At 40.5% G+C, this 27,285-nt stretch overlaps 1 protein-coding gene across 1 annotated transcript; it reads left to right on the top strand.

Annotated features, from left to right (window-relative positions):
* The first annotated feature begins 281 nt into the window (after positions 1-281).
* Positions 282-27,285, top strand: LOC145353936 (serine incorporator 1-like). Its single transcript, XM_080204946.1, has 10 exons — positions 282-438; positions 5,210-5,371; positions 6,373-6,566; positions 7,309-7,388; positions 10,297-10,434; positions 14,068-14,237; positions 17,990-18,080; positions 18,932-19,115; positions 24,276-24,506; positions 26,394-27,285. Exons 1-10 carry the CDS (start codon positions 400-402, stop codon positions 26,530-26,532), a joined length of 1,428 nt encoding a protein of 475 aa, XP_080061072.1. The 5' UTR covers positions 282-399; the 3' UTR covers positions 26,533-27,285.

The following is a 27,285-nucleotide window of genomic DNA, read 5'->3' as shown; positions in this document are numbered from 1 at the left end:
TCAAGCCAGGAATTGAATCCAGGTCCCTGAGGCTGTGAAGCAGCAGCGCTAACCACTGTGCTACTCTGCCACCCAGAAAGAAATGCAGAGACGATCAATCAAAAAAAATGCAGAGATAATCAATCAAAAAGATGCAGAGATAATCAAGCAAAAAGAAATGCACAGAGCAGCCCCAATATACTAAATTGCCCTCCAGCAGAGTGAAGCTGCCGCGCATGCGCGCTCAGCGGCATCAGGCGCCCGCGTCACAGGCACGTGCTGGCGTGATGACGCAAGGGGCGGTGCTGGCTGGCTGGGGGATCCCGGCTGCCTGGTAACGGGAAGGGAGGGCAGCCATTTGGAGAGAGTCAGAGGCTGGTACCGCCGTTTGCCTTGCTGGTCATCCGCTAGCGTCGAGCGATGGGCTCGGTATTGGGAGTGTGCTCCCTCGGCAGCTTGGTAAGGATGGAATGTGAGGAGGGAGTTGGTCTGCCGGCCAGGGGGCCGAGGCCGCGGGGCTGCGAGCCGGGAGTTGTCATCGCCTCACACACCGCCTTGGCTGCCGGACTAACGATGAGCTTTCAGTGTCATCCGGTGATGAACCCACCAGGTCGCCAGCCGCCCGTCCCCTATCCCCGATCCCCCGTCCCCGCCGCTTATCTTCACTCTCAAAAAAATCAAACTTAAAAGCGGCTGGCGATTCCGGATAAAGGCGGGGCGGCGGCCGCTCCGTCCTTCACAGTCTGCGTTTACAGCGAGCCAGCTGTGAGCTGGATCCCGTATTCTGCTTAATCATGTTTAGAGAAACTAGCAACCCCCTTCTCACCTCTTCCCTCTTATATTTAGAGAAAGGAGCACCCCCTTCCCTCCTCTTGTAATTAATCATATTTAGAGAACGTAACACCACCTTCTCACCTCCCCCTTGTCGTTGATCGTGTGTCTTTCTCTACACTCAAGCTATGACTTCACACCACATTTTGCGTTCCTTTCTTTTCTTTATGTACGGTGTGTTTTGTCTGTATAGCACACAAGGAACAATATTTTTCACTGTATGCTAATACACGTGACAATCATAAATCAAATGTGTAGTGAAACTAAACCTCCCTTTTCCATTTCCCCTCTCAGCTGCTGTACAACTCAGTTACAGTTATTTCCTGGTAATCATGTGATGTTTTTAAACATGAGTGTATTAAATGAAGAACATAAAAGGACTTGTTTGTCAAACATTTGAGTTGAAATCCTGGCAAACACTTTCTAGAAAGCAGTGAAGTTGGGACTCCTAATAGGGGGCAACCCCCCCCTCAATATTGAACTGTATTCTTACTTTACAGTTTTTACTGTTTTTTTAAACCTGGATGTTGCCAGAGTTAATATGAAAAGTGTAAATGACTTGTTGATATTGATAGCAGTGTTTGTGACCTTGGACGACCAATTGTTCTAATATGGGAAATGTGACAGCTGGTATACACTCAGCAAGGTCCCATAAATTTTAGGATGCCAGATAGAACCTTCCTGTTCTTTTAATGAACCAGGGCATTGGACCTCTTGTATTCGTATCAGGGCACTTCAGGTTAATGCTTCGTCTGAAAGATGGCCCCACCCAACAGTGCTGTGCAGATTTTGTTGTATGGAAGTTAAAAAGCTTTAATAATGGATTAAATATAACCAATTTATGACAAATGCAGGAAAATGGGATTTGCACGCCTTTAGTGGTGGATATTATCTGTGCAGACTCGATAGGTCTTTGCTACACTGTATGATTCTATGACTCTATAACTGTTTTATTGATTTCATTTTGAAATTTTCAGTTACACACACAACTGGGTGTACTGCATCTCAAAAACATTCCTTGTAAGCCTTCAAAGTATATGCAGTTTGCTTAAATGGTACATTTGGCCTTGAATGTCATGTCCTTGCATGTCTAATTCATCAGTGGTGGATTTATGCCAGTGTTACGAGATAATTTATTAGACGTGCTAGACAGCGTGCTAGTTAGCAGATAATCTCTGTTGATTGAGGGACAATGTTAGCTGTGACAATGGGTTAACTCCGTTACTACTTTTCAAGAGTGTCATGGGATCTTTTACAGCTAAGTATAATACCTGCCAGTTACCACCTTCCTCAATCTCTAGGGCCCCGAGCTCTCAGGCAAAGCAGCAATTCATTTGCACTTTCAATTTGGTCCACTGTCTTTTTCGTTCACGGTGCAGTTTGTTTTACACTGGGGAGACCAAATAGACTGGGTGACTGCTTTGTGGAGCACCTTTGCTCAGTCCACACACATGACCTTCTTATTGCTTTCTATGTTAATTCAACATCTTGCTCTTATGCTCGCATTTCTGTTCTTGACCTGTAATGTTCCAGTGAAGCTCAGCACAAACTGGAGGAATAGCACATTTCTAATTATGCACTTTACAACCTTCTGGACTTAACATTAAGTTCAGACCATGAACTCTGTTCTCCATTTGGGTAATTTTATTTTTCCTCCCCCAACCTCTGCACCCGCCTCCAAAAGACTACGTAAAGTTTGTTTTGCTTTGAGAACATTAATCTTTGTGCTGCCATAACACATTTTGCCACCTGACCTTTAGACCACTTAACACCTTCCCTGGTCTTTAACACTATCACTAACACAGATGTCAGATCTCACCTGGGCCCAAACCAGGTTCATTTGGTTTCTTCTCTTTCAAAGTACAAAATCCATCGCCTTTCTACCTCTTCAGCTTTGAAGAGTCATGTGGACTCAATGTTAACCCCTTTCTCTTCCTACAGATGCTGCCAGACCTGCTGAGTTTTTCCAGTATTTTATCTTTATGAACAAGATTTTCCAGCCCTCTGTGACATATTTTCCAGAAGTGGCCTGCTGTTGGCTTGCAGGATCTTTTGGTCCCACAGATGTCTAGGGATTTTGCATATGCCCTGCACCCAGAAGGGAATGCCCTACAGGGGGCCATTAGCAGGACTGGAAGATCCTGCCAGCGGAATGGACTGGAAAATGTTGGCCTTTGTCTTTCACCCCAAAGTGGCAATTCATTGTCTTTTTGCACTGATTAAAATGTAGCATGTTCTACAGTAAGGATGGTGCCATTCAAAAGCAGCACCACTGAGAAATGTTTGCTCTCCATTCTGACGTTGAATGGTATCTTGTTGGTTCACTTTTTCTGTAAAGCATGTTTGACCACATTGTAGTAAATCATTGAACTGGATTTTGCTTTTAGCAGCAAACCTGTTCTTATACTTGCACTTGGCTCACAAACTTTGTGATTTTACACTGGAACTTGCTGCAATTAGAGAACAGTTTTGACATGGTGTCCTCTACAAAGATCCTGGGACCTGTATGACCTGAGCTAGCAACTGTTTATCTCCTTAACCAGTCGGTTTGAAGAATCATTAATGAGTAGCAGTGATCCTGAATCAAGAAGTGCCAATTAGAGTTGTTAATTCAATATCAAATACAGTACAGAAATTAGGAGTCAAGAAAAATGAAAAAAAGTTGAATTTCGTCCATAATTAAGATCTAAAGCAACAAGACGCTACGTTTGTAGTTAATTTTGAGCAAATGGTTTTGCATTATCTAAATAGATCAGGAAAACTCAGTGAAGGACATTTTTCATTAAGGGAAAATGACCTTTGAGCAATCTTGCTGCTGCCAGGTCGCCCTTGACAATCTGGTTTAGTCCATAAGTGGCAATGGTTACAATTCAGAATGTGCACAGGTCACGTTTCCTTTATCCAAAATCTTTGGGACCGATTGCATTTTGAATTATAGATTGCTTATGTTTTTGGCTGCTGCATGTAGGCCTTGGCCTATTTACATTGCAATGGCTGAAGCCTATGCCAGCAATATTCCAATCTAAATGAAATGGCTTGAAAAGCAAGAGGTATCACTGAATAATAAATTCAGGGCACCTGTAACAAGTTCTGACCTGTGCTGCCATCTGCTAAGTGATGAATGTGGTTGCAGGGTGTTTGTGCAGACTCGAATCGGAGACTTCCCTACGCCAAAGGTTTGTTGTGACTGGTGAGGTACACTTAGCTCAGGTCAGAAGTTTCCTCTGATAAAGATTGGGTGCAATTAGTGAGGTTCATATCAGCTTGAGTCAGACACTTCCCATGCTAAATGTTGGGTGCAGTTGGCGAGGTTCATGTTGGCTCAGGTTCAGCGACTTTCTGTAGTAAAGGTCAATATGCTTTTTAAAACAAAGTGTGGCTATTGGACTTGTTTATTGGATTTATGGATATAGAACAGCAGATTGGACAATCCCATTGGCATTTTTAAGGAGTGGTGATGTTGTGAAAAATTAATTGTCACAATTTTGGGGAGGTTCCTGTATAAAAGGTTCCACAAAGTTTTGGCGTTAGTAAAGGCTTAACTTGCTTATGCCACAATTTTCTAAAAGTTTTGTGCCATAATAACAATGTCTTCTGTTCAACAAAGGTAGAAGACTGGATGTAGGAAACTATAGCCCATTTAGCCAAGTATCTGTCATTGATAACATGCTAGAATCTATTATTAAGGCGGTTAGAGGATATTTAGAAAATCATAATATGATCAGACAGGTCTCAATTTTCTGTAAGAGAATTAATGTTTGACAAATCTATTAGATTTCTTTGAGGATGTAAGAAACAAGCAATAAGTAAATGTAGGGTATTTGAATTGCCAAAATGGCGGACCAGGCTCATTAGGCCAAATGCCTTATACCTGCTCTTTCTTATGATCTAGTGCATGCAATTAATACATCAAGGGTGGTGAATCTCTGGAATTCTCTGCCTGTTGAAGTGGTGGAGGCTGCCTCGCTAAATATTTTTAAGAAGCGGGTTGATGGGTTTTTGATAAGAGAGGGGATTGAGGGTTATGGGGAGAAAGCGGGAAAGTGGAACTGAGCAGCGACAGATCAGCCATGATCTTATTGAATGGTGGGGCAGGCTCGAAGGGCTAGATGGCCTACTTCTGCTCCTATTTCTTATGTTCTTATGTTTTCAGAAGTTTCTGAACCATAATCATAAGGAGTGATGTGCGAATAAATTTGTTGAAGTTTTAATATGCTGTGATAGGATCTGAATGTATGAATTAGATCCCACATCCTAAGCTAATTACTTTTTCTGTAATATGTAAGATGCAGATGTGTATCTTGATGCTAGCACATGCTTTCTGAATCTATGTTCCAACTTGGATTGCGTTAAAGAATTAATTGTTTGTAATACCCTTGTTTGTGATATTGCCTCATAGGTGCCATGTCTGTGCAGCAGTGCTCCTTGTTTGCTGTGCACCTGCTGCCCCAACAGCAAGAATTCCACCGTGACCAGATTAATCTATGCATTCATTCTGCTTGTGGGCACTCTTGTGGCTTGTATTATGCTGGCACCTGGAATGGAAACACAGTTGAAAAAGGTATGTTTCATGCAATCGTTCAACTGTATTTAAATTTAAAGAGGAATGGCGTTCTTGTCTTACATGTTTTATTTGGTATTGTTCAAGAAAAGGACGTGCTGGCAAAGCTTTCTTATCAGCACTCTTCTCATGCAGTATAAATTGTTGTCTCTTTTACTATTGGTATTTTTGCAAATCTTTCCCTGATGAATGCAAGATGAATAGCTTGATAGCATATTTCTTTTATTCAGCAGTACTTAAATTTTGTACTATCAAATGACTGTTGTGTTTATTTAATCTCATTTGCTGCAATTCCGCATTCTTTTTCACCAATGGTCATGCCATTTGATGTCTAGACGAACTTTGATTTTGTTCCTTTCGTGCTCGTGTTCCAAACTATTTACATAACTGGAATGCAGTGGGCCACAGCAAAAGTTTATGCAACAAGCCACTAATGTCCTTAAAATAGATAAGAATTGATTTATCTCTTGCTTTTGGTTGCACACACATCTCACTATTCATGTGGCTGAATTCCGTGTTTGTTTTAGTTTTTAATTTTTGGAAGTTTTTTTGACATGTTGGGAAATATGTATGGAATTTGACATACAACATTTGTTAATTATCTTGCATTAACTTTTATTGTATTGATTAACCCCTCTGTACCTTGTACTTGTGTGAATCTTGAGTGCATGTTTGTGTGAAAGTCAGTGTTTTATTATTTTTAGTTGGACCAATTTATTTTTGTTACTTAGTATTCATTGTATTTAAAGTATAATCTATTTTCTTTTATAAAACCTACAAGGAAAGCTATCTCTTTGTGTCTCAGTCACAACCTGTAAACTATTCGACACCTGTTGAATTGGCAAGCATATTCTTTAAAAAAAACCTATTGTGGTCAAACAGAGTGGGAAAGCAGGGGAACCATTCTACCCCTTCTCACCTGATTGTAACAGGCTAGTGTAATGAGAAATATGTTGAAGAAAAAACATTCAGTTAATTTGTAATTTGATGCTGCTTGATAGATTCCAGGATTCTGTGAAGATGGCTTTGGTACCCAAATTCCAACTGTTCATGGATCCGTGAACTGTGATGTCTTAGTTAGCTACAAGTCAGTTTATCGTATCTGCTTTGGATTGGCTGTCTTCTTCTTTCTTTTTTCGTTGCTTTTAATCAATGTGAAATCCAGTCGGGATCCCAGAGCTGCAGTACATAATGGGTAAGTAATCGTATGTTCTTTGTTCACAATTTAGTCGTAAAAGAGAAGTTGATGCTTTCAAAAATTATTGCAGCTTAGCTCCTGATTCAAGTTCTAGTCTTGCAACAGATAAAACTGCTTTGTTTACATGATAGTGATTCTAGAACAGCCAGAGTGGAGGGAATGCGTAAAAAGGTATCTATACCCCCAGGCTGAGTGGATGTGGATATCCAATTCTTGACTCTGAGGATGTGGGGGGGTGGGGTGAGTGAGACAGGAGGAAGGTGACGCTTCTGATCCTTGATCCTGTGGTGGGGTGGGTGTTCTGGGTGCTTCATCTGATTGGACGGAGCTTGGGAGGCTGGTGGTCCTGCTCTCTGAGTGTCTTTGCCTCCCTTAAGCTGCTGGGTTTTCTGAGGCTGAAAAAGCTAGCCGATGATTGTTAAATATGAAAACAGCTTAAATCATAGGCTGCCAGCTTCTTTAAATATTTAATTGGCCACCCCGTCTCCTGGGAGTGAGCTGGCTGCTCATTCTGTCTTTCACCCATTAAAACTCAACCTGATCAGATTTTGGTCTGATGTCAGAGTTTGCCATTTTTAGGTTTGTAACATCTCACTTGACTGCAACCCTCATGCTTTTAGGAGTTGAACTTTAGCCTTTTAACTCTGCAAGTTGTATCTGGGGTTCTCGTTCTGGTTTCTCTATATTTCCAAAGTTGCTTTATTTGAAAGTTTGAGATCTTTTTCTTTGCTTTTGACAGGTTCTGGTTCTTCAAAATAGCTGCCATCATTGCTATTACAGTAGGAGCCTTTTACATCCCTGAAGGACCTTTTACAAGAGGTAGAGCAATAAGATTCTTTTTAAGGGGAAGAATCTTGATGATGTATTTATAATTTTCTTATTTAATCAGCAGTTAAGATAAAGAAAATAATGTTGTCTTAGATAGGAACTTTGATAATTGATTACTTAGAATTGGACAAACAATTGTGAATTTTCACAGAAAGGCAAGATGCCAGAGATACTAGTAATAAGAAATAAAAACAGGATGTTGGAAATACTCAGGTCAGGCAGCATAAGAACATAAGAAATAGGAGCAGGAGTAGGCCATCTAGCCCTTCGAGCCTGCCCCGCCATTCAATAAGATCATGGCTGATCTGTCGTGGCTCAGTTCCACTTTCCCGCCCTCTCCCCATAACCCTTAATCCCCTCTCTTATCAAAAACCCATCAACCCGCGTCTTAAAAATATTTAGCGAGGCAGCCTCCACCACTTCAATGGGCAGAGAATTCCAGAGATTCACCACCCTTTGAGTGAAGAAGTTCCTCCTCAACTCCGTTCTAAACCGCTCCCCCCCCCCCCTTTATCTTGAGGCTGTGCCCCCTAGTCCTACTGTCTTTTTTGAGCGGGAAGAGTCTCTCCACCTCTATCCTATCCATCCCATTCATCATCTTATACGTCTCAATGAGATCTCCCCTCATTCTTCTAAACTCTAACGAGTACAAACCTAGTTTATTCAGCCTCTCCTCATAGCTCAACCCCCTCAACTCCGGTATCAGCCTAGTAAACCTCCTCTGCACTCCCTCCAAGGCCAAAATATCTTTGCGCAGGTGCGGCACCCAAAACTGCACACAGTACTCCAGCTGCGGCCTCACCAATGCCCTATACAGCTGCAGCAAGACCTCCCTACTTTTATATTCAATCCCCCTCGCTATGAAGGCCAGCATCCCATTCGCCTTCCTGACCACCTGCTGCACCTGCAAGCTGGGTTTTTGCGACTCATGCACAAGGACCCCGAGGTCCCTCTGCACCGTCGTCTTGGGGGAGAAATGGTTAATGTTCCAGATTGATGACACTTAATCAAAACTGAGGAAAATTAGAAATAACTTTGGAGCAAGTGAGGAGGAAGCGCAAAATTTAAGGCCAGGGATAGTTGTTGGGCAGTTGAGATTAAATGGCAAAATGTTTCATGGCACAAAAAACAAGGAATAGAAATGGGTAAAGAAGTAAAAGATGCATCTAGATGAGACGTGAATGACCAATAGTAATTGTCCTGATGCAAAGAAAGGAGTTAAAGAATCGAGAATAAAAACAAAACAGCAAAGTAAAAGAAACGAAATGGAGGCAAAGATGATGGTCTGAAGTTGTTGAGTTCATATTGAGTGTAGATGCCTGGAGAGTACCAAGTCCAAAAATGATATGTTGTTCCTCACGTTTGTTGGACTTCATTAAAGCAGACTGAGAACAGAAAACTCGGACAGGGAGCCAAATGGAGAATTGAAATGACGAGTGATAGAAAACTCAGGGTAAAACTTGTGGGCTGAATCTGTAAAGCAGTCATCTAGTATGTGGTTGATCTCCCCAAGGTAGAGGAGACAACATTGTGAGCAGTGACTGCATTACAATGTGCCAAATTAAAAGATATACAAATAAATCATACTTTCATTTTGAAAGGAATGTTTGGGGCATTGGATGGTGGGAAGACATGAGGTAAAAACACAGATGTTATATCTCCCACGCTTGTATGTTAATTTTCTTATTTTTCCAGGAATGCATACTGATGCTGGGATCATCTCAGTAAATCAGTTGTATTCCATTCTGCATTGCCACAAGATATCCATTGGATATCTTTCAGTCTGTAGTGAAAGCTCTGCACTTTTTTTGTTACCTTTTTCTCTTCTCTCCCCTTGGCCTCACCAAAGAAAACAGGAAAATTTGAATCCAACTGTGTTTCACACTTCTGATTGCAGGCATCTTTAAGTTTTGTGGCTGGCCATTCGAAGCATATGTATTCGGATGATTCCATTTTTTATCGCCATTACCACCTCTGCCCCGAAGAAAGTTCCATGCTAGAAATGTTATGCATCAGAATACAATTATCTTTGTGATTGTTACCTCTTGTTACTATCTCTGTTTTTGTCTCTCTGTTTCTGGTACTTGTTAATTTGTTCATCTGTCTCACACATTCCCTTTTTTCTCTTTAATTCCATCTCTCTTGCTCCCTCTGCCTTATGCCACTGCTGCTCTGCTTTATACTTGCTACTTGCCTATCATGATCTGTTCCTTCTCAATTTTTATCTGATCCTTTTGACATTAAAAATAAATCTGTTTTCCTTTACTTTCATATACGCTACTAACTTAGAATCATAGAACCCTACAGTGCAGGAACAGGCCCTTCAGCCCATTGAGTCTGCACCGACCACAATCCCACCCAGGCCCTATCCCCACACATTTACCTGCTAATCCCTCTAACCTACACATCCCAGGACACTAAGGGACAATTTTTAGCCAATCAACCTAATCCGCACATCTTTGGACTGTGGGAGGAAACCAGAGCACCTGGAGGAAACCCATGCAGACATGAGGAGAATGTGCAAACTCCACACAGACAGTGACCTGAGCTGGGAATTGAACCCAGGTCCCTGGAGCTGTGAAGCAGCAGTGCTAACCACTGTGCAACTGTGCCGCCCCTTGTTTTCCAGAATTTCATTCATAGTAGACAACATGAACCCAGTTAAGCCAGAACCAGCATGTGTGCAAAGTGGTCCCAAATATGGTAACATCTTGGTTGGATGTTTGAAATTATGGCAAAAGTGAAAGAATAGAGAAGAGGAAAATATGTAACAGCAGGGAAAGGAAAGAGCAATTAAATAGAAAAGTGAAAGAGAAGGGGAGAGATGAAGAAGCAGTGTTTCTTCTTAGATGTTAAATGTCCAGTTTGCTAAATTCTGTTTGGTTTATTTTCCCATTAGCCTTGTTTGCCATTGGTACAGCTGGTGCATTCTGTTTCATACTAATCCAGCTGGTTTTGTTGGTTGATTTTGCTCATTCCTGGAACGAGTCATGGGTAGGAAAGATGGAAGATGGAAATTCAAGATGCTGGTATGCAGGTGAGTAATAAATGATCAGTACTAGCAGGAAACAGTCTTCAGGAAATATTTAACAACTTTTATATCAAGCAGTTAAAAACTAAGTTTTCTTTAGAAGCTCATTGTATTGGACTTTGAGCTTTTGTTGAAAATGTTATTCAGTTTATCATTAAGGCTATGAATTACAATTGCTTAATTTACTTGTTGCAATTTAGTTAATTTGGCATTTCTGATGGTTAGCAGTGATGGTTACAGGAACATTTTTGCATTAATGCATAATTTCCTGTAGCGTGCCCTTGTTTGTTTAGCTACTGTGCCTTTTGTTCCTTTAGTAAGGATAAATCTACATGAGTTGGCAGTTTTCTTGTGCAGAAGTAATGGAAATATTTTAGATAAGGATATTTTGAGGGTATTGAAGACTTTTTGAAAAATATCATTCCAATCTGCTTGTGTAATTTATTATGTAATATGTACCAACCTTAATTATAAACAGAAATATCAAGATAATTTTAGCTTCCAAAGTCTGAGCACAAATGTGCTTTAAAAAATCCTATATAATAATATGCTGAAACAAGCAAAATACTGTACATACTAGAAATCTGAAAAATTAAAAATGCTGGAAATACTCAGATTTAACAACGTTTTTGGACAGAGAAATATAGTTGGAGCTTTAGATTGACCTTTCATCATATTTGGAGAAGGTTAAAAACAACAGAATTAAGCACAATTATACAGGCAGGGAATGGTGAGTGGCTGGGGTGTGGGAGAACAGCAAGAGAATGTCTATAATAATGTAGAAAAAAGAAAGGCATTAAATGACACAAGGGATGATGTTGCAACAATAATTGAGAATTGCCATGTTTCTTAACTTGCCCCATTACCAAAGGTGGAATGGGAAAAGGAGAATTATTATTAACAACTGTGATCCAAAAGCAAGAGTAATTAAACAAATAAAAGGACAAAGGTGGGTTGTGGATATGGAGGTAACAATTGTAGAATTTGTTTGCCCACTTACTTTGATTCAGACAAGAATTACAAGGAATAATGGAGAACACTCAAACTTGGATTAGTTATCCAGCCCTAGTGCAGTCACACAAAAAATCAAAACATTCGATGCAAATATAAGATCAATGGACTACTTTACCACGAACAAAAAAATGAAGCAAGTTAAATATTTGCAAATATCTGCAAGTGATCAACTTCTTGTTGATTGGACTTCCTTGGTGCTTGACCAAGTTGCTCTTTATCTACAGTTGTGATACTGCTGTTTCTTTAACAATATATTTTATGCTTCAATTCTGAGAAAGGTGTAGGTAATATTGACATACTTTATAGTTTAATAGTATTTGTTTTAGGTCAATATACTTACCTTTGTTTAAACAAGGCTGCCCTTTTGGTTCCAATCTTCTTTAAATGTCCTTCAGTCAATTTCCATTAGTTGGAAGGTGCTTGGGATAGTTCTTAACCTTTGATGTTTGGCTAGAATCAACTGAATTGGCATTCTACCAGAAGGGATGGTGTCTTTAGCCTGCCAGCCATTGTTGGTATCTTGTCTGAACTGGTCGAACTCGTTAATTCTCAAGGTCTGCTAGCACATTTCAAGCACGTTTCATCTCTGAACACTGACTTTGTTCAATTTGATAGAACTGTCTGGGAATACGTAATTACTATGGAATAAGAGTTAGCAAATTTGAACAGAAACAACTGTCTGCAACACTCAAAGCATGATGGTAATTTGGTCAACCTTTAGCATGAAGCTAATTTTTAATAAGGACATAACTATCTTAGCTTAATGTTATCTCCAGAGGCTGTAAATTATATAATTGAAAATTTAGATGCTGTTCCATGAGCTTATGTTGAACATGATTGGAACAGTGTGCATGTGTGTGACAGAATGGGAGCAAAATAATGTGTGACCAGAAGTTTGGAGCCACGCTAACAGAATGAACTGAACAGTGTATTCTGCGAAACAATACTGTAATCTGTGTTGGCTACCTTAGTATCAAGGAAATTGCATCACGATCAGCTAGTATAGTATATAAAATTGAAATACAAGTAAATCATCACTTCACCTAGAAGCTGCTTTTGCAGCCTTGAATAATGAGAAAGATGGAGGTGAAACATAGGTGTTGCACCTTCTGTGCTTCCATGGGAATGTACTGTAGGTGGAAGTGGTGATGAAGTGTTTTGGCAGTGATTAAGTATCAGATCAGGGAGTCAGTGTGACCACTTCAGAGTGCTGAATTCTGCTGCTCATATCCTGTTCTGTATTAAGTCTGCTTGTCTGACCGCTTTGCTCAAGTGGACCTACAAACATTTCCCTCTACTCATCAAGTTTAATATACTGGTCATCTACAAATTCACACTCTCACTGTACTCCATCTCAACAGCCAATTCTAACCTTGCATTTCTAAATGTCTGACACTGACCTTCAGTGCATTTATTCCTTTTTTCAACATTGACTAGTTTTAAATGATCTTAGTCCTATCTGCAACTCCGTCCCTAAAGCTCTCTGCCTAGTTCTGTCACTGATTTTAAAATCTTAACCTCCATCTCTGAGCAATTGTTGGTTGGCATCCCATAATTGCCATGTAAGTGGCCTTGTAGCACAGCGGTAGCATCCCTACCTCTGAACCAAGAGCTTGGAATTCAAGTCCCACGCCAGGATTTGTTGGCCAAGGAAGGTGCACGGTCAGACTGGTTATATGTCAGTCTACAAATCCTTCCAATATGCGAATGGCTGGTGGTAAGAGTAGGAGAGACTCCTGTTCATCCATGTTAGATGTGGAGTGGTACCTCTTAAACTTTAAGCCCATGGCAACAGACTAGAACCTGTTCTGGACACTACTATTGTGATAAGACTGTGCCTTTAAGAAATATACTTTGTCATGTTTCTGGTAAAGGATGTGTTTATGCTTCAGCACTGATTATGGTGCCGATTGTTTACAGTCCACCTGCTGATATTGCACAAGATTAATTGCTTCTAATTACTGGAGTGTTTATTTTAACTAGACTTAGAGAAGTAACAAGTGGGTAGTATCAGTTTGCATTTGAAAAGAACAGTAGTCCTTGTTCACCCTCTCTCCTCCCTTCCTTCTTGAAAAAATCTTAGTGTTGGAACAGTACCAAAACAGATTATTTGATCATCCATTTATTTCCTGTTTAAGAGACATGGTTGTAGACAAGTTTGTATCCTTTTGTCTACCTGAAAATAGTGGCTTGCTTCAGAAGGAGTCCTTTGAGGTGAAATGTGACCTTTTAAACCCTTCTACCTTTTGTCCTCCTTTTGCAGAGCTCCATTCTGTACAAATCTCTAGAAAAGTATGCTGTGGCTACCACACAAAGGCCTGGCTTGACAGGATTGTCCGATAAAGAGATGTTGAGGAAACAGGGCCTACTTTCCCTAGAATTTAGGGGAATCAAAGATAATTCAATTGAAACATTAATTTCTTTAGGGACTGAAAGTGTAGTACTCTTTCAAAGTTGTTTTGCAGTGACCTATAATTTAGGCTGAGAGAGAATATTATGGCTGTTTTTAACTTGATTGACTAGAAGTATGATGTTCAAAAAAAGTTCCGTCAGTTGATAATTCGTTTTTTTCAGTTTCTATTTTAAGTTATAATACAGATTTACCTTTTCTGAATTCTTCTACAGCTTTGATCTCCATCACTAGCCTGAATTACATCTTGTCTTTCATCGCAATTGTGCTTTTCTATGTGTTTTACACTAAACCTGAAGGATGTGTTGAGAACAAGTTCTTCATTAGTTTCAACATGATTCTTTGCATTGCGGTGTCTGTTACGTCTATTCTTCCAAAAGTACAGGTAAGACTATATTTGTCTGATTTCATGATACTTTTGTTCTCATGCCACGCACTAATATGAAAGCTCAGGATCCGTTTGAGTTTTCCATCTGCTTTGTTCTTGAACCAACTGCTTGGGTGCCTGAAATGATTTCCCTAGTTTTTTTTCCCTTGGTTTATCTGTATTGAGGGTTGGACTGAATATTTTTGTTGGGAAACTTGTTTAAATTGAGAGTTGTAATTTAACGGGACACAAGTCAAATACTCCTGAAAAGTCAGACTAAGTTATTTGCAGAAAGCTCACCATCTATCTCTTGTGTACTTAGAGAAGTGTTTTTTAAATATCAAAGAAGAAATTGAGGCAAATTTTGAGGCTTAACCTTAAAGAGGAGGTCCTACCCACAGTAAAGAGTCAAAATGCTTCTGTAGGAGGCTGAATTTTGGAATTTATCTCTATAATGTTAGTTTCAGCTTTTAAGAGTTTTTGAGCTAGACATTCTTGTGTCCAGTATCAGTAGTCTTCCCATAAACTGGTTTAATTGTCGAAGATCTGAAATAACCTTTCTCTGCGTATTTCTAGTTAAGTGACAGAATGATTCAGTGATGGTGGCAGAACCCTTGATTCATATATTGACACAAGAATCCTCATGCTACTACATGAATTCTATCTCTTATAGAAGGTGATTCTAAATCGTTGAAGCATAACTTCAACCATTTCATTATATAGTTATTGCACAAGATAGGTGAATTAACTATTCCGCAGTACAAACAATTTGTTTCTCTATGCTTCTAATTCAGGTAAAGAAATAGCTCATTAATTCATTATGACTCCTCTTTAGTTAAACTTCTCAAACCCTAACTGGTTCAGATTTGCTTTAAAACAGATTGGGTGTGTAGTATGCTTGCATGTGTTTGTGAACAAAGTGAATGCACTCTGAGTTGTCACTTAAGATTGGAGGATTTGTCAAGCACACTTAAAACTCAGGAGAATTCCCACCATCTGATTTGTTAACTTCCAAAGTTCTGCTTTAGCCAAGCAAGCAGCAGTAATTCAAATAGCATGATGTCTAACTAAAGAACAATTGCTTATAACAGTCTGAAATATTCTACGTAACAATCTTTCTATTGTAATTAATGTCATGATATTATGAATGTAAATGAATTTTCAGACTGCATTGTGTTTAAGAAAACACTTGATTACTCTGTGTAAGCTGATGAAACATTTTTTAAAAAAAATATTTCAACACATCAAAATTTTTGGTATGAGCTCTTTTTCAGTTAACTTTCAAAATTCAGCTTGGAGTACAGCAAGTCCTCATTTAATGTTGCTTGTTTAATGTGTTTCATGTCAGTGTCATTAATGTTGTGTCAGTATGTCTGTGTAACTCAGCCAGTTTCATATTAAAATAGTTCGCTACAGGCTTCATCTGTGCTCTGCCTGTGCACAGAACCTCTGCCACAGTACTTGCGTCCTTGCCCTCAGTTCCTCTATCCCACCCCCACGGCCACTTTGTCTCCCAGCATTGCTCTCTGTCCTGTCTCCCTTCCATCCCCACCGATGTTGCTGTCTGGTCTGCCTTCACTACCTGATATTGCTCTCTGCCTCCTCCCACGCCCTCTGTTCCTACATGGGTCTGTTTTCAGCTGCTTTGTTCCTGACTTTGCTCCATTATCCAATTCTGAACTGAAGCTCCTGGTCTCCATCTATTGGCACGAGTTAGTCAGTGTCAGTAGTCCCAGGATTCCAGCAGCTTCCACTGACCAACTTCTGTTGGAGCCCGATCAATCTAAAATTACTGTGCCGAGGAAAGTGTAATTTTTTAAAAAAATGCATTTTATTTATTTTACATTTAATGATTTATTCTGTTTTGGAAGTTACCTCAGCATAACATTTCACACTTGTGCAGTGTAGTATTTTAACTTTTTATGTTGGTTTACCACGCAATGATTGTTCAAAGGAAACAAACTCTGACTTTAAAATTGATTCCTCTGGGATCCCATGATCCACAAAGTTGTTTAATTTATTCACAATTTTAAGGAATACAGCCTCTGTAAATTTGAAAAAATTGCAAGTACAGATCATATTTGGGAACCTTTTTCCAATAACTCTTGTCGTTACTTGACTTTTCTTCCTAAATTAGTATGTCTTTAACTTCTGTGGTATGCGGCCTGTTACTTGATGTTGTCAAACCATTGCACCTGAAAAACTTCTTGACTGACTGAAGCAGGAAGGCAAGAAAAAGGAACTGGTGGGGGAGGGAAGTAGAAAGAAGGATTTCTGATTTCAGTGCATGGCAAGACAAAGCAACTTTGCTGCATTCATTTACATTATGATTTTTTTTCTGCCATCTCAAATTTTCGTGGTATTTCAGTGCTTTTTTGCTAGTTGTAAACCTTTTACTGCCAGTTTGTAGTCAAATGATAGAATGAATCAGAGATTATCGTAGAACTGAAAATGATCCTCATGCTGCCATATGAATTGACCTGTTGGTGATTCTTCCCAATCCACTGACATTTCTTCCCATATTAGATTTATTTGTACTATAGAGTCAGAGGTTTACGTTATGGAAACAGGCTCTTTGGCTCAACTTGTCCATGCTGCTCAGTTTTTACCATTAAGCTAGTCTGAATTGCTCGCATTTGGCTCATATCCTTCTATACCCATGTAACTGTCTAAATGCTTTTTAAAAGACAAAATTGTACCCGCCTTTATTACTAATTCTGGCAGCTTGTTCCAGACAGACACCACCCCCTGAATGAAAAAATTGCCCCTCTGGATCATTTTGTATCTCCCACCTCTCTCCTTTAACTTATGCCCTTTAGTTTTAAACTCCCCTATCTTTGGGAAAAGATGTTGACGATCTACCTTATCTATGCTACCCATTATTTTACAGACCTCTATAAGATCACCCCTGATCACCTTACACTCCAAGGAAGAAAGTCCCAGTCTATCCAGCCTCTCCTTACAACTCAAATCATCAAGTCCCAGTAGCATCCTAGTAAATCTTTTCTGTATTCTTTCTAGATATAATATCCTTTCTATCATAGGGCGATCAGAACTGTACACAGTATTTCAAATGTGGCCTTAGTGTCTTGTACAACTTCAACAAGACGTCCCAACTCCTGTATTCAGTGTTCTGACTAATGAAACCAAGGATGCCGAATGCTGCCTTCATCTTTGTGTCCACCTATGACTCCACTTTCAAGGAACTATGAACCTGTACTTTTAATTCACTTTGTTCTATAACTATCTCCAGCGCCCTACTATTACCTGCCCTGATTCAATCTACTAAAATGCATCACATCGCATTTATCTAATTAAACTCCACTTGCCATTCATTGGCCCACTGGTCCAATTGATCAAGATCCTGTTGCAATCATAGATAACCTTCACTCTTCACTATTGCAGATGACACCATCGTCTGCACACTTGCTAACCATCCCTCCTAAATTATCATCCAAATCATTAATATAAATAACAAATAACAGTGGACCCAGCACTGATTCCTGAGGCACAGAGCTGGTCGCAGGCCTCCAGTTTGAAAAACAACCCTCTACGATTACCCTCTGTCTTCTGTCAACAAGCCAATTTTATATCCTATTGGCTACCTCATCCTGGATCCCATAAGATTTAACCTTATGCAACAACTTACCATGTGATACCATGTCAAAGGCCTTACTAAAGTGTGTTCTAGAAATGTTATTATGTTGGGATTTGAAATCTTTATGCACTGTTAAAATATTTTTCTAAACTATATTGTTTTAACTTTATAGGAAGCACAGCCTCGGTCTGGTCTACTTCAGTCTTCAATCATAACATTGTATACTATGTATCTCACATGGTCTGCAATGTCTAATGAACCTGGTAAGCCCTGCATGTTTTACAAAGAGTTTATTGGCTAAGAATAAAGCTCTATCTGCTTTTGTGCGATGTGGATAATGCTGGCTCTGGAAACTGATGCAAATTTCATAGAAGGGTGAAAGAGGAGTGGATGAGAAGGAATGGGGAATCTGCTTACTTCCAGTTAACGGTCCATTAAGCTCATTGTTAATTTGCTAGTGAAGGTGAGAATACAATCTTCAAAACTGAAATTGCTAAACCCAAACAATTTGATGCATGTTATTGCAGGACATTTGGGCTCAAAGTGGGCAGAAGTTTTTTTGTTGAAAAATGTTGGGAGCTGGGGGATATTTTTCTAGATCCTGAGCTGCAACTTGCATTTGGCCATTTGACTGCCTTTCTGTTCAGTGAGGCTACTGGTCCTTCCAAGGTGCAACGTACCTGTTCTTTTCTGCAAGGCAATAGCAGGCCCAATTATGGCTGCTGCCTGCATACATGCACATGCTCTGAGCTTGCCAGCCTGTTGCAAATTTCATTGAACTTACAGAATGAACTCCTGAGTACAGAAATTATCGGGGTTACCAATCAGAAGTTCAGCTTTGTGCATAATTTCAGTTTTTAATTTAGTTTTGTGAATAACCTACTAAATATTTTGGCCTGATTTTAGTACTTAGTGAGTGGATTCCCAATGGATTTAAATTGGGCTCATTTCTAGCATCTTAATCATTGGAGCTCCTTACTATTCAACTTATGCAGTTTATTTCATTAATCAGCAACTAAACCATTGTTCATGTACACACCCACTTAAGATTAGCGTAACTTTTAGGCCAAAACCTAGCAACGTTTAAGCTAAGACCTTGTATCTTATTTTTCAGACCGACAATGCAATCCTAGTCTTTTGAACCTTATTAAACAATTGGCCGCACCTACACTGAGTCCAGCCAATAAGAGTGAACCCTTAGTAAGTGCAACACCTTCACCTCCAATCTCAATGCAGTGGTGGGATGCACAGAGTATTGTTGGACTTGCCCTCTTCATTCTGTGTCTACTATATTCAAGGTATGGTCTGAACAGGAACATTTAAGCCATATTATCATTTTAAAAAAAAGTTAAATCTGACACATTACTTCAATGAAAATGTATTTTTCATTTGGCTGTTTCCTGGAATTGGGTGGATGGCTATGCATCTGGTCAATGATCTGAAGCAACCTGATTTCCCTATTTTTATAGAAAAGCATTTAACTTAAAACCTTTGGTTGTAGGCAGACTAGTTGTGTCAGCATGTGAAGGAAAGGTAAGTTCACATTAAAAGGAATTGTAAATGCATCAATATTAATCATCATTTAGAAATTGGTGGATCTGAATGATATATTTGGAGAAGTAATAGGGCAGAACTTCACTTACACCCAAACATGAGCACAAAAATCGATCCCCGTATTCGAATGGGGCCAGAGACCAGCTCATTGATCTGGCAAGCTGGGGACACCTAATGGATGTAGTCAGGCAGCTAACTTGAGAAGAAGCCTTGAAGATCAGCTTCACTCCGGTAAGTCTTTAAAGGGGACCAGAAGAGGGCATCAGTCAGGAAGATAGAGGTGGCCAGTAGGGCGATGAGTAGAAAGTGGTTTAATCTCACAGAGCGGTTCCCAGGAGACACAACTTGTCGCTTATGACCCAACATACTTTTTACCTCCACTCTGTCTCCCAACTCAAGTCAAAGGCCAACTCTAATTCTGTGCATTCTCATTTTTGTTAATCACGTTAATGGAAACTTACTGATTGCCTTCTGGAAATATATGTAGATAACACTCACAAATGTATTCCTTGAGTGTCAGGTTTCCTGAGCCATGGAGAGCCTGTGCAGGGGTTGTTGCATGCAAATCACTGCTAAAATATCAGGAATGGAGCCTTACTTAAATATAATTACAGAACTGCCTTTGCAGACTGTTAGAGGCACTCAAAACCCAACTTGATCAAAACTGAAACATGCATGCTGCTGGCCTGTTCCCTGAATTTGTTGATTTGAGGACCCCCCCGCACCCCACCCATCCTGAAGCCGCTCTGTCCCATGGAGCAGTTAAAACTCCCACTCAGTGTTCTCTGATTGGAGCTGTTGAGTAGTTCCTAATCTGTGAACATTAGAATCTGTAGTTGCGGCATGTACTCTGGGTATGGAGGTTTGAGTATTGAGCCTAGTAGCAGAGCACTTTTTTGGATGGCGTTTGAGTTTAAGCTGTTGCAACTGTATCTACCCATGCAAATGGTGAATTTTCCATCCATTTTTTGAATTGAATCTTGTAGCTCATGGGAGACTTTAGAGATTGGGGCGAACCGTTCACCACAGTATCTTCAATTTCTGCCTTTGCTTATATGGCTAGTCGATTTAAGCTTCAGGTCATTGGTGACCAGGATAATGATGGCATTGGTTATGGTGGTTCTGCTGAAGGTCAAGGAGAAGTAGTTGGGTATTTTCTCGAGAGGGATGGGTGTTGTCTGATCTTTAGATTACAAGAATGTTGCTAGGAACTTGTCAGTCCATAAGGATGCTATCTAGATCCTGCTGCGCGCTGCCCCAGATTGCTTCATTTTTGAAATGGATATGAACGCTGGATCATTAGCAAACAGTCCTACTCCTGATCTTATAGTGGAGTAGGCCATTGATGAAGCGGTCGAAGATTTTTGGACTGAGAAGCTTCTGAAAAAAGTCTCCTGGGGACTGCAGTCGTTGGCCTCTGGAAAATTGCAATCATCTCCCGTTTTAAGTAAAACCTGATTCTAACCTCTGCAGGATTTTTCTTTTTAATTGACACCTTGTTTTTGAGAGGGCGCCTTGTTTCCAGACTGAGTCAAATGCTTCTTTAACGTGAAGAGCAGCTAATCTTAGCTCTCCTAAAATGACATTCCAGCTGCAATGAGCAATGTTAAAAAAGTCTTCTTTAGTATGTGACTATTACTGGCAAAGCCAGCATTTATTACCATTGCTCTTGAGCAGATGGTGGTGAACTGTCATCTTGAACAGTTTTAATTCATCTGTTCTAGGTACGCCCACAGGGCTATTGAGAAGGGAATCCAAGGCTTTTGACCCAACGAAGTGAAGGAGTTGTAAGATATTTCCAAGTCACGATGGTGTGTAACTTGGACAGGAGCTTACACGTGGTGGTGTGCCCACATTCAGCTGCTCTTGTCCTAGAGAGTCGAGCTTGGAAGGTGCTGTCAGAGGAGGTTTGGTGAATTCCTGCATCTTGTACATGGCACACATTGCTGTCATTGTGTGGAAGAGTGCTTAAATTGGGGGATGGGGTGCTGACCAAGTGGGCTACTTTGTCCTGGATGGTACCAAGTTTAATGAGTGTTGTTGGATTTGCATTCTTCCCAGGCAAGTGTTCCATTGCATTCCTTGTGCCTTGTATATGATGGGCAGGCTTTGGGATATGGGTAAGTGAGTTATTTGCCACAGAATTTCCAGCTCCTGATCTTCCCTTGTAGCTGCTGTTTCAAGTCAATGGCAACTCACACAATGTTGACAGTGAGGGATTCATTGAAGGTAATGTTATTGAATGTCAAAGGGAGATGGTTTAATTCTGTCTTGTTGAAAGTGGTCATTGGCATTTAGGTGACAAGAACCCCCTCACTGCACATCAGCCTGAGCTTAAATGTTTTCTGGGCATTGGTACATCTATGATGTGAAGAAAACTCATCTGAGGAAGGAGCAGCGCTCCGAAAGTTCAAGGTTCTAAATAAACCTGTTGAACTTTAACCTGGTGTTGTAAGAACATAAGAACATAAGAACATAAGAACATAAGAACATAAGAAATAGGAGCAGGAGTAGGCCATCCAGCCCTTCGAGCCTGCCCCGCCATTCAATAAGATCATGGCTGATCTGTCGTGGCTCAGTTCCACTTTCCCGCCCTCTCCCCATAACCCTTAATCCCCTCTCTTATCAAGAACCCATCAACCCGCTTCTTAAAAATACTTAGCAAGGCAGCCTCCACCACTTCAACGGGCAGAGAATTCCAGAGATTCACCACCCTTTGAGTGAAGAAGTTCCTCCTCAACTCCGTTCTAAACCGCCTCCCCTTTATCTTGAGGCTGTGCCCCCTAGTCCTACTGTCTTTTTTGAGCGGGAAGAGTCTCTCCACCTCTATCCTATGCATCCCATTCATCATCTTATACGTCTCAATGAGATCTCCCTTCATTCTTCTAAACTCTAACGAGTACAAACCTAGTTTATTCAGCCTCTCCTCATAGCTCAATCCCCTCAACTCTGGTATCAGCCTAGTAAACCTCCTCTGCACTCCCTCCAGGGCCAAAATATCCTTGCGCAGGTGCGGCGCCCAAAACTGCACACAGTACTCCAGCTGCGGCCTCACCAATGCCCTATACAGCTGCAGCAAGACCTCCCTACTTTTATATTCAATCCCCCTCGCTATGAAGGCCAGCATCCCATTTGCCTTCCTGACCACCTGCTGCACCTGCAGGCTGGGTTTTTGCGACTCCTGCACAAGGACCCCGAGGTCCCTCTGCACCGTCACCTGCTGCAGTTTTTCGCCACGTAAGTAATAGTCCTTCCTACCATTCTTCCTACCAAAGTGGACCACCTCACACTTGCCAACATTAAATTCCATTTGCCATTTCCTGGCCCATTCGCCCAGCCTATCTAGATCCTTCTGCAGACTCTCCACACCCTCCGCACATTTTGCCTTTCCACCAATCTTGGTGTCATCAGCAAATTTCGACACCCTGCACTTGGTTCCCTCCTCCAGATCATCTATATAAATGGTAAATAGCTGAGGCCCCAGCACCGACCCCTGGGGCACCCCACTAGTCACCAACCGCCAATCCGAATAGCACCCATTGACCCCCTCATTTGTCTGAACTCCAGTGAAAACAGTTCTAACCTGGTCAACCTCTCCTCATACATCAGTCCCGCCATCCCCGGAATCAGCCTGGTAAACCTTCACTGCACTCCCTCGAGAACAAGAACATCCTTCCTCAGAAAAGGAGACCCAAAACTGTACACAATACTCTAGGTGTGGCCTCACCAAGGCCCCTGTATAATTGTAACAACACATCCCTGCTCCTGTGCTCAAAACCTCTCGCCATGAAAGCTAACATGCCATTTGCCTTCTTTACTGCCTGCTGCACCTGGATGCTTACCAAAACTACTCCTTGGTGCATCAGGGCATAGATTACTTCAATATCTGAATAAATGATGAAGCAAAAGTCATTGAAGCAGCTGAAGATGGTTGGGTATACAATACCATCCTGAGGAACTCCTGCACCATATCCTGGGGCTGAGACAATTGGCTTCCAACAAGGGTAACCATCTGCCTTTGTGCTCGTATGATTCCAACCAGTAGAAAATTCTCCCCCTGATTTCTATTGGTATTAACTTTGCTAAGACTTCTTGACACTTACTACATCTGCCGAATGTTGCCTTGATGTTGCATTTGGAATTCACCTCTTTTGTTCATAGCTGGTCTAAGGTGATGACACGTTCTGGGTTTAGTGATCTTGGTGGATCTCAAATTGAGCATCAATAAGCGAATTATTGCTATGCAAGTGTAGCTTGAAAACATTGTCCACAACACCTTCAATCACTGATGCCCGAGAGTAGATTGATGACGCAGCATTTGGTGGATCGGGTTTGCTGTGCCTTATGTGGACAGGAAGAAATTGTCCATTGTCAGATAGATGCCAATGTTGTTGCCTTACTGACACAGTTTGACCAGAGACATGTGGCTCATTCTGCAGCACAAGCCTTCAGCAGTTCACCCAGGATATTGGTGGTGCCTATAGCCTTTCCTGTATGTGGCAAACAGCCTTCAATTGTTTCTTGATATCATGTGGAGTAAATTGACTTGGCTGAAGATTTGTGCCTTTGTTGCAGGAGGAGGCCAAAATGAATCATCCATTCAGCATTTCTGGCTGAAGTGGTTGCAAATACTTCAGCCTTGTTTTTTGCATTGGCATGTTGAGCTTGTTCATACTGAGGATGAGAATGTTTGGTGACCTCCTGCTTGGTTATTTATGCCTGTATTTGGCAGGACTGCAGAGCTTTGATATGATCTGTTGGTCGTAGGATTGCTTGGCTCCTTGGTTGTATGTTACTTCCATTGTTTGGCATGGATACAGTCCTGTGTTGTAACTTCACTTGGCATCTCCTTTTTAGGGATGTCTAGTGCTGTTGTGCTGATTATTCTAATTTTCTGTTTGCAGCATTCGTTCCTCGAACAACAGTCAGGTGAATAAGCTAACACTTTCTGGCAGTGAAACTGTCATGTTGGATGACTCCTTGGCTGGAGATGCTGCTGGGATTGAAGAGGGAGATGGAGTACGAAGAGTCCATGATAATGAGCAGGATACAGTCCAGTATAGCTATTCGTTCTTCCATTTTATGCTCTTTCTGGCTTCACTGTACATTATGATGACACTTACAAACTGGTACAGGTAAATAATTGCATTACAACAAAGACTGCTTTTCAAAGGGTGACTTATTCCTCTATTAAATGTAATTTTATAAACTGTGTAAGTTGATTTTTATTCTGTCTTGGTCAGTTTTTGGTGGGAATTTGGCACAATGTTGCCCATAATTTAAGCACGTGCTTCTTTTACTTAAATTCTAACAATAAAGCCCAAGTGATGCTTCCACTGAATCAATTGATTTTGACAAGTATCTGCACTCAATAATTTGAAATGCGACGGAGGATAAGCCCTTTGATGTTTTGCGCACCGGTGTTTTAATTTGAGAATAGAATAATTTCACAATTGCAGTCATAAAATGACAAACAAAACAAAACCTGCTATTTATGGTAAGTCAAGTGGACTTTCACTGTCACTTGTGCTCTGCCACCTGGGTCATCCTCCATTCTGCTTCAAGGCAACATTTAATTCTGTTCCCTTCCTCACTGGTTCTACGTAAGAGAATCTACATACACTGGAAAAGGAAAAGTTTTATTGGAGAAAGAACTGAGGTGTGAGACTTGATGAACAACATGGCCAAAGAATGATCCTATTCTGCAAATTTAAAACTTGGAGGCCGTAACAGGAAAATATGTTGAAATACTAAGGAGATCCTATGCCATGGTTGTGATTAAGACACATTGGATATGATTTTCTGGCTTTTCCTGCCAGTGGGATTGTCCTGTTCTATCAAAGGTGCCTCCACTGTGAGTTTCTCCCATGGCAGCACAGGCAAAGTACGCAAGACACTATAGGCATCAGCGGGACCAGAAGATCCTGCCAGTAGCCAATGGCAAACTACCTCTGCTACCAGAAAATGTGTTGTGGTGGAGGCATTTCATCATTGACTGCTGGGAGGATCTTCTAGTGCTGCCAAAGCCTACGGCATTTTGCCTGGCTCACCCGTCACACGCCAAGGATCTTGCCACGGGGAGGCAGAAAATCCCACCCATTTATTAAAGGAAAATAAGTTTTAATCATAAGATTATAAGAAATAGGTTCAAGGTTAGGCTGTGTAGCTCATCTAGTCTGCTGCGCCATTTGATAAGATCATAGCTGATCCGCTTATGCCTTATTCCGCTTTCCTATCTGTTTCTCCCCCATGACCCTTGGTTTCCTTGTCAAACAAAAATCTGTCTAACTAGCCTTGATTTATATTCAGTGATCCAACCTACACTGCTTTCTGAAGAAGAGTACTCCAAACTGACAATCCTCGGAGGGAACAAATTCCACTTCTATCTCTGTCTTAAATGGGTGATCCCTTATTTTTAACCTATGATCCCTTGTTCTAGATTCCTCCCTGGGAGGAAACATCAACCTTGTCAAGTCTCTCATAATATTTCTTTCAATAAGGTCACCTCTCATTCTTCTACTCCAGGTGCAGTTCCACCAATGCCTTTACAGTTGTAGGAAGGATTCCTCTCCTTGCAATAAAGGCCAAATTCTCTTTGCCTTCCCAATTATTTGCCATACCTGCATGTTAACTTTTTGTGATTCATATCCAAAGACGCACTCCGTTCCCTCTGTACCAAAACGTTCTTCAGTCTTTCTCCATTTAAATAATGCTGTGCTTTTCTATTCTGCCTGCCAAAGTGGCCAATGTTATACTTTCCCACACAATACTCCATCTGCCAATTTTTTGCATACTCAACCTGTCCATATCCCTTTGCAGACTTTGTATTTTCCTTCCAACTTGCTTTCCTACCTATCTTCGTATCATCAGCAAATTTGTACTGCAATTAGTCTTCCAAACTATTTAATATTACCTGAAATCTTGTGAATATGCAAAGTTGAAATGGCGTGGTTTGTTTGGAGGATGAGTGAAAAGCTCTTATCAACTTTACTACTTTCTAATTATTTGTTTTCCCTCTACAGCCCTGATGCTGATTACAAGACAATGACAAGCAAATGGCCAGCTGTGTGGGTGAAGATCACTTCAAGTTGGGTCTGTCTTCTGTTGTATGTCTGGACATTGGTAGCCCCTCTTGTTCTCACTAACCGTGACTTTGACTAGAGTGCTGCAATCTTGGTTGACCATGATTGCTGAATTAAACAAAGTTCAACTAACCTGAAACCAAATGGTATAGCTATTGATTTTTTTTAAAAAGCATTGCATACCGCAAAACATTTATTGGGCCTTTTGCACTGAATCATTGTATAAAACAATGTTTTTAGCCTTAATATTATCATCTCGTGACAAATATGCATCTTGTTGCATCCTATTGAAAGCTGTAGAATGGGGAGGTTGGTGGGTGAATATAGGGGCCACGGTCAATTTTGAAACTCTTAATTTAGATTGTCAATAATAGTTTGTAAGGCAGTTTTGATTAGAAGTCCTACAGTTTCCCAAAGCATTTAATGCTGCTTTTCAGAGGCTTGCTGTTATGTTTTGTGTCCATGCTCCATTTGGCTTTTTTAAAATTGAAGGTTTTAATAATGTATCATCAAGAATTATGCACTTATTTTGTGCATCATTTAAGTCACATTGATGTTATGATTGATAAATGTTATTCTTCTGTACTTGTAAGACCAAAAAAAAAATAAATAACATTAGTGATTTGTATCTAATATTTAACTTGTTTGTGTGTCTAGTAAGGAACATTATGAATAGAAATATGCCAACGAGAGAGAACAAGCAAAATGTTTCATGCATGTTGCAAATCTTGAACGTAAAAAGTTTATTTAAAAAGATTGAAAAGGTGAATGCTAAATTATCCTAACCAAACCTGTATTGAGCGTTTAGCACTATTAAAGTACTGGAGAATAA

This window comes from Carcharhinus amblyrhynchos, chromosome 16, assembly GCF_965287045.1.
Source record: "Carcharhinus amblyrhynchos chromosome 16, sCarAmb.v2.hapA, whole genome shotgun sequence".
NCBI lineage: Eukaryota > Metazoa > Chordata > Chondrichthyes > Carcharhiniformes > Carcharhinidae > Carcharhinus > Carcharhinus amblyrhynchos.
The sequence above is the reverse complement of the archived record's forward strand: the minus strand, read 5'-3'. Positions and strand labels throughout refer to the sequence as shown.

Bases quoted from the DNA above. Each gene is read 5' to 3' on its own strand.
- LOC145353936 (XM_080204946.1), top strand. From the start codon at position 400: ATGGGCTCGGTATTGGGAGTGTGCTCCCTCGGCAGCTTG. The intron at 10,435-14,067 runs GTGAGTAATAAA...ATTCTTCTACAG, and splicing joins TTCAAGATGCTGGTATGCAG to CTTTGATCTCCATCACTAGC. The intron at 18,081-18,931 runs GTAAGCCCTGCA...CTTATTTTTCAG, and splicing joins TGCAATGTCTAATGAACCTG to ACCGACAATGCAATCCTAGT.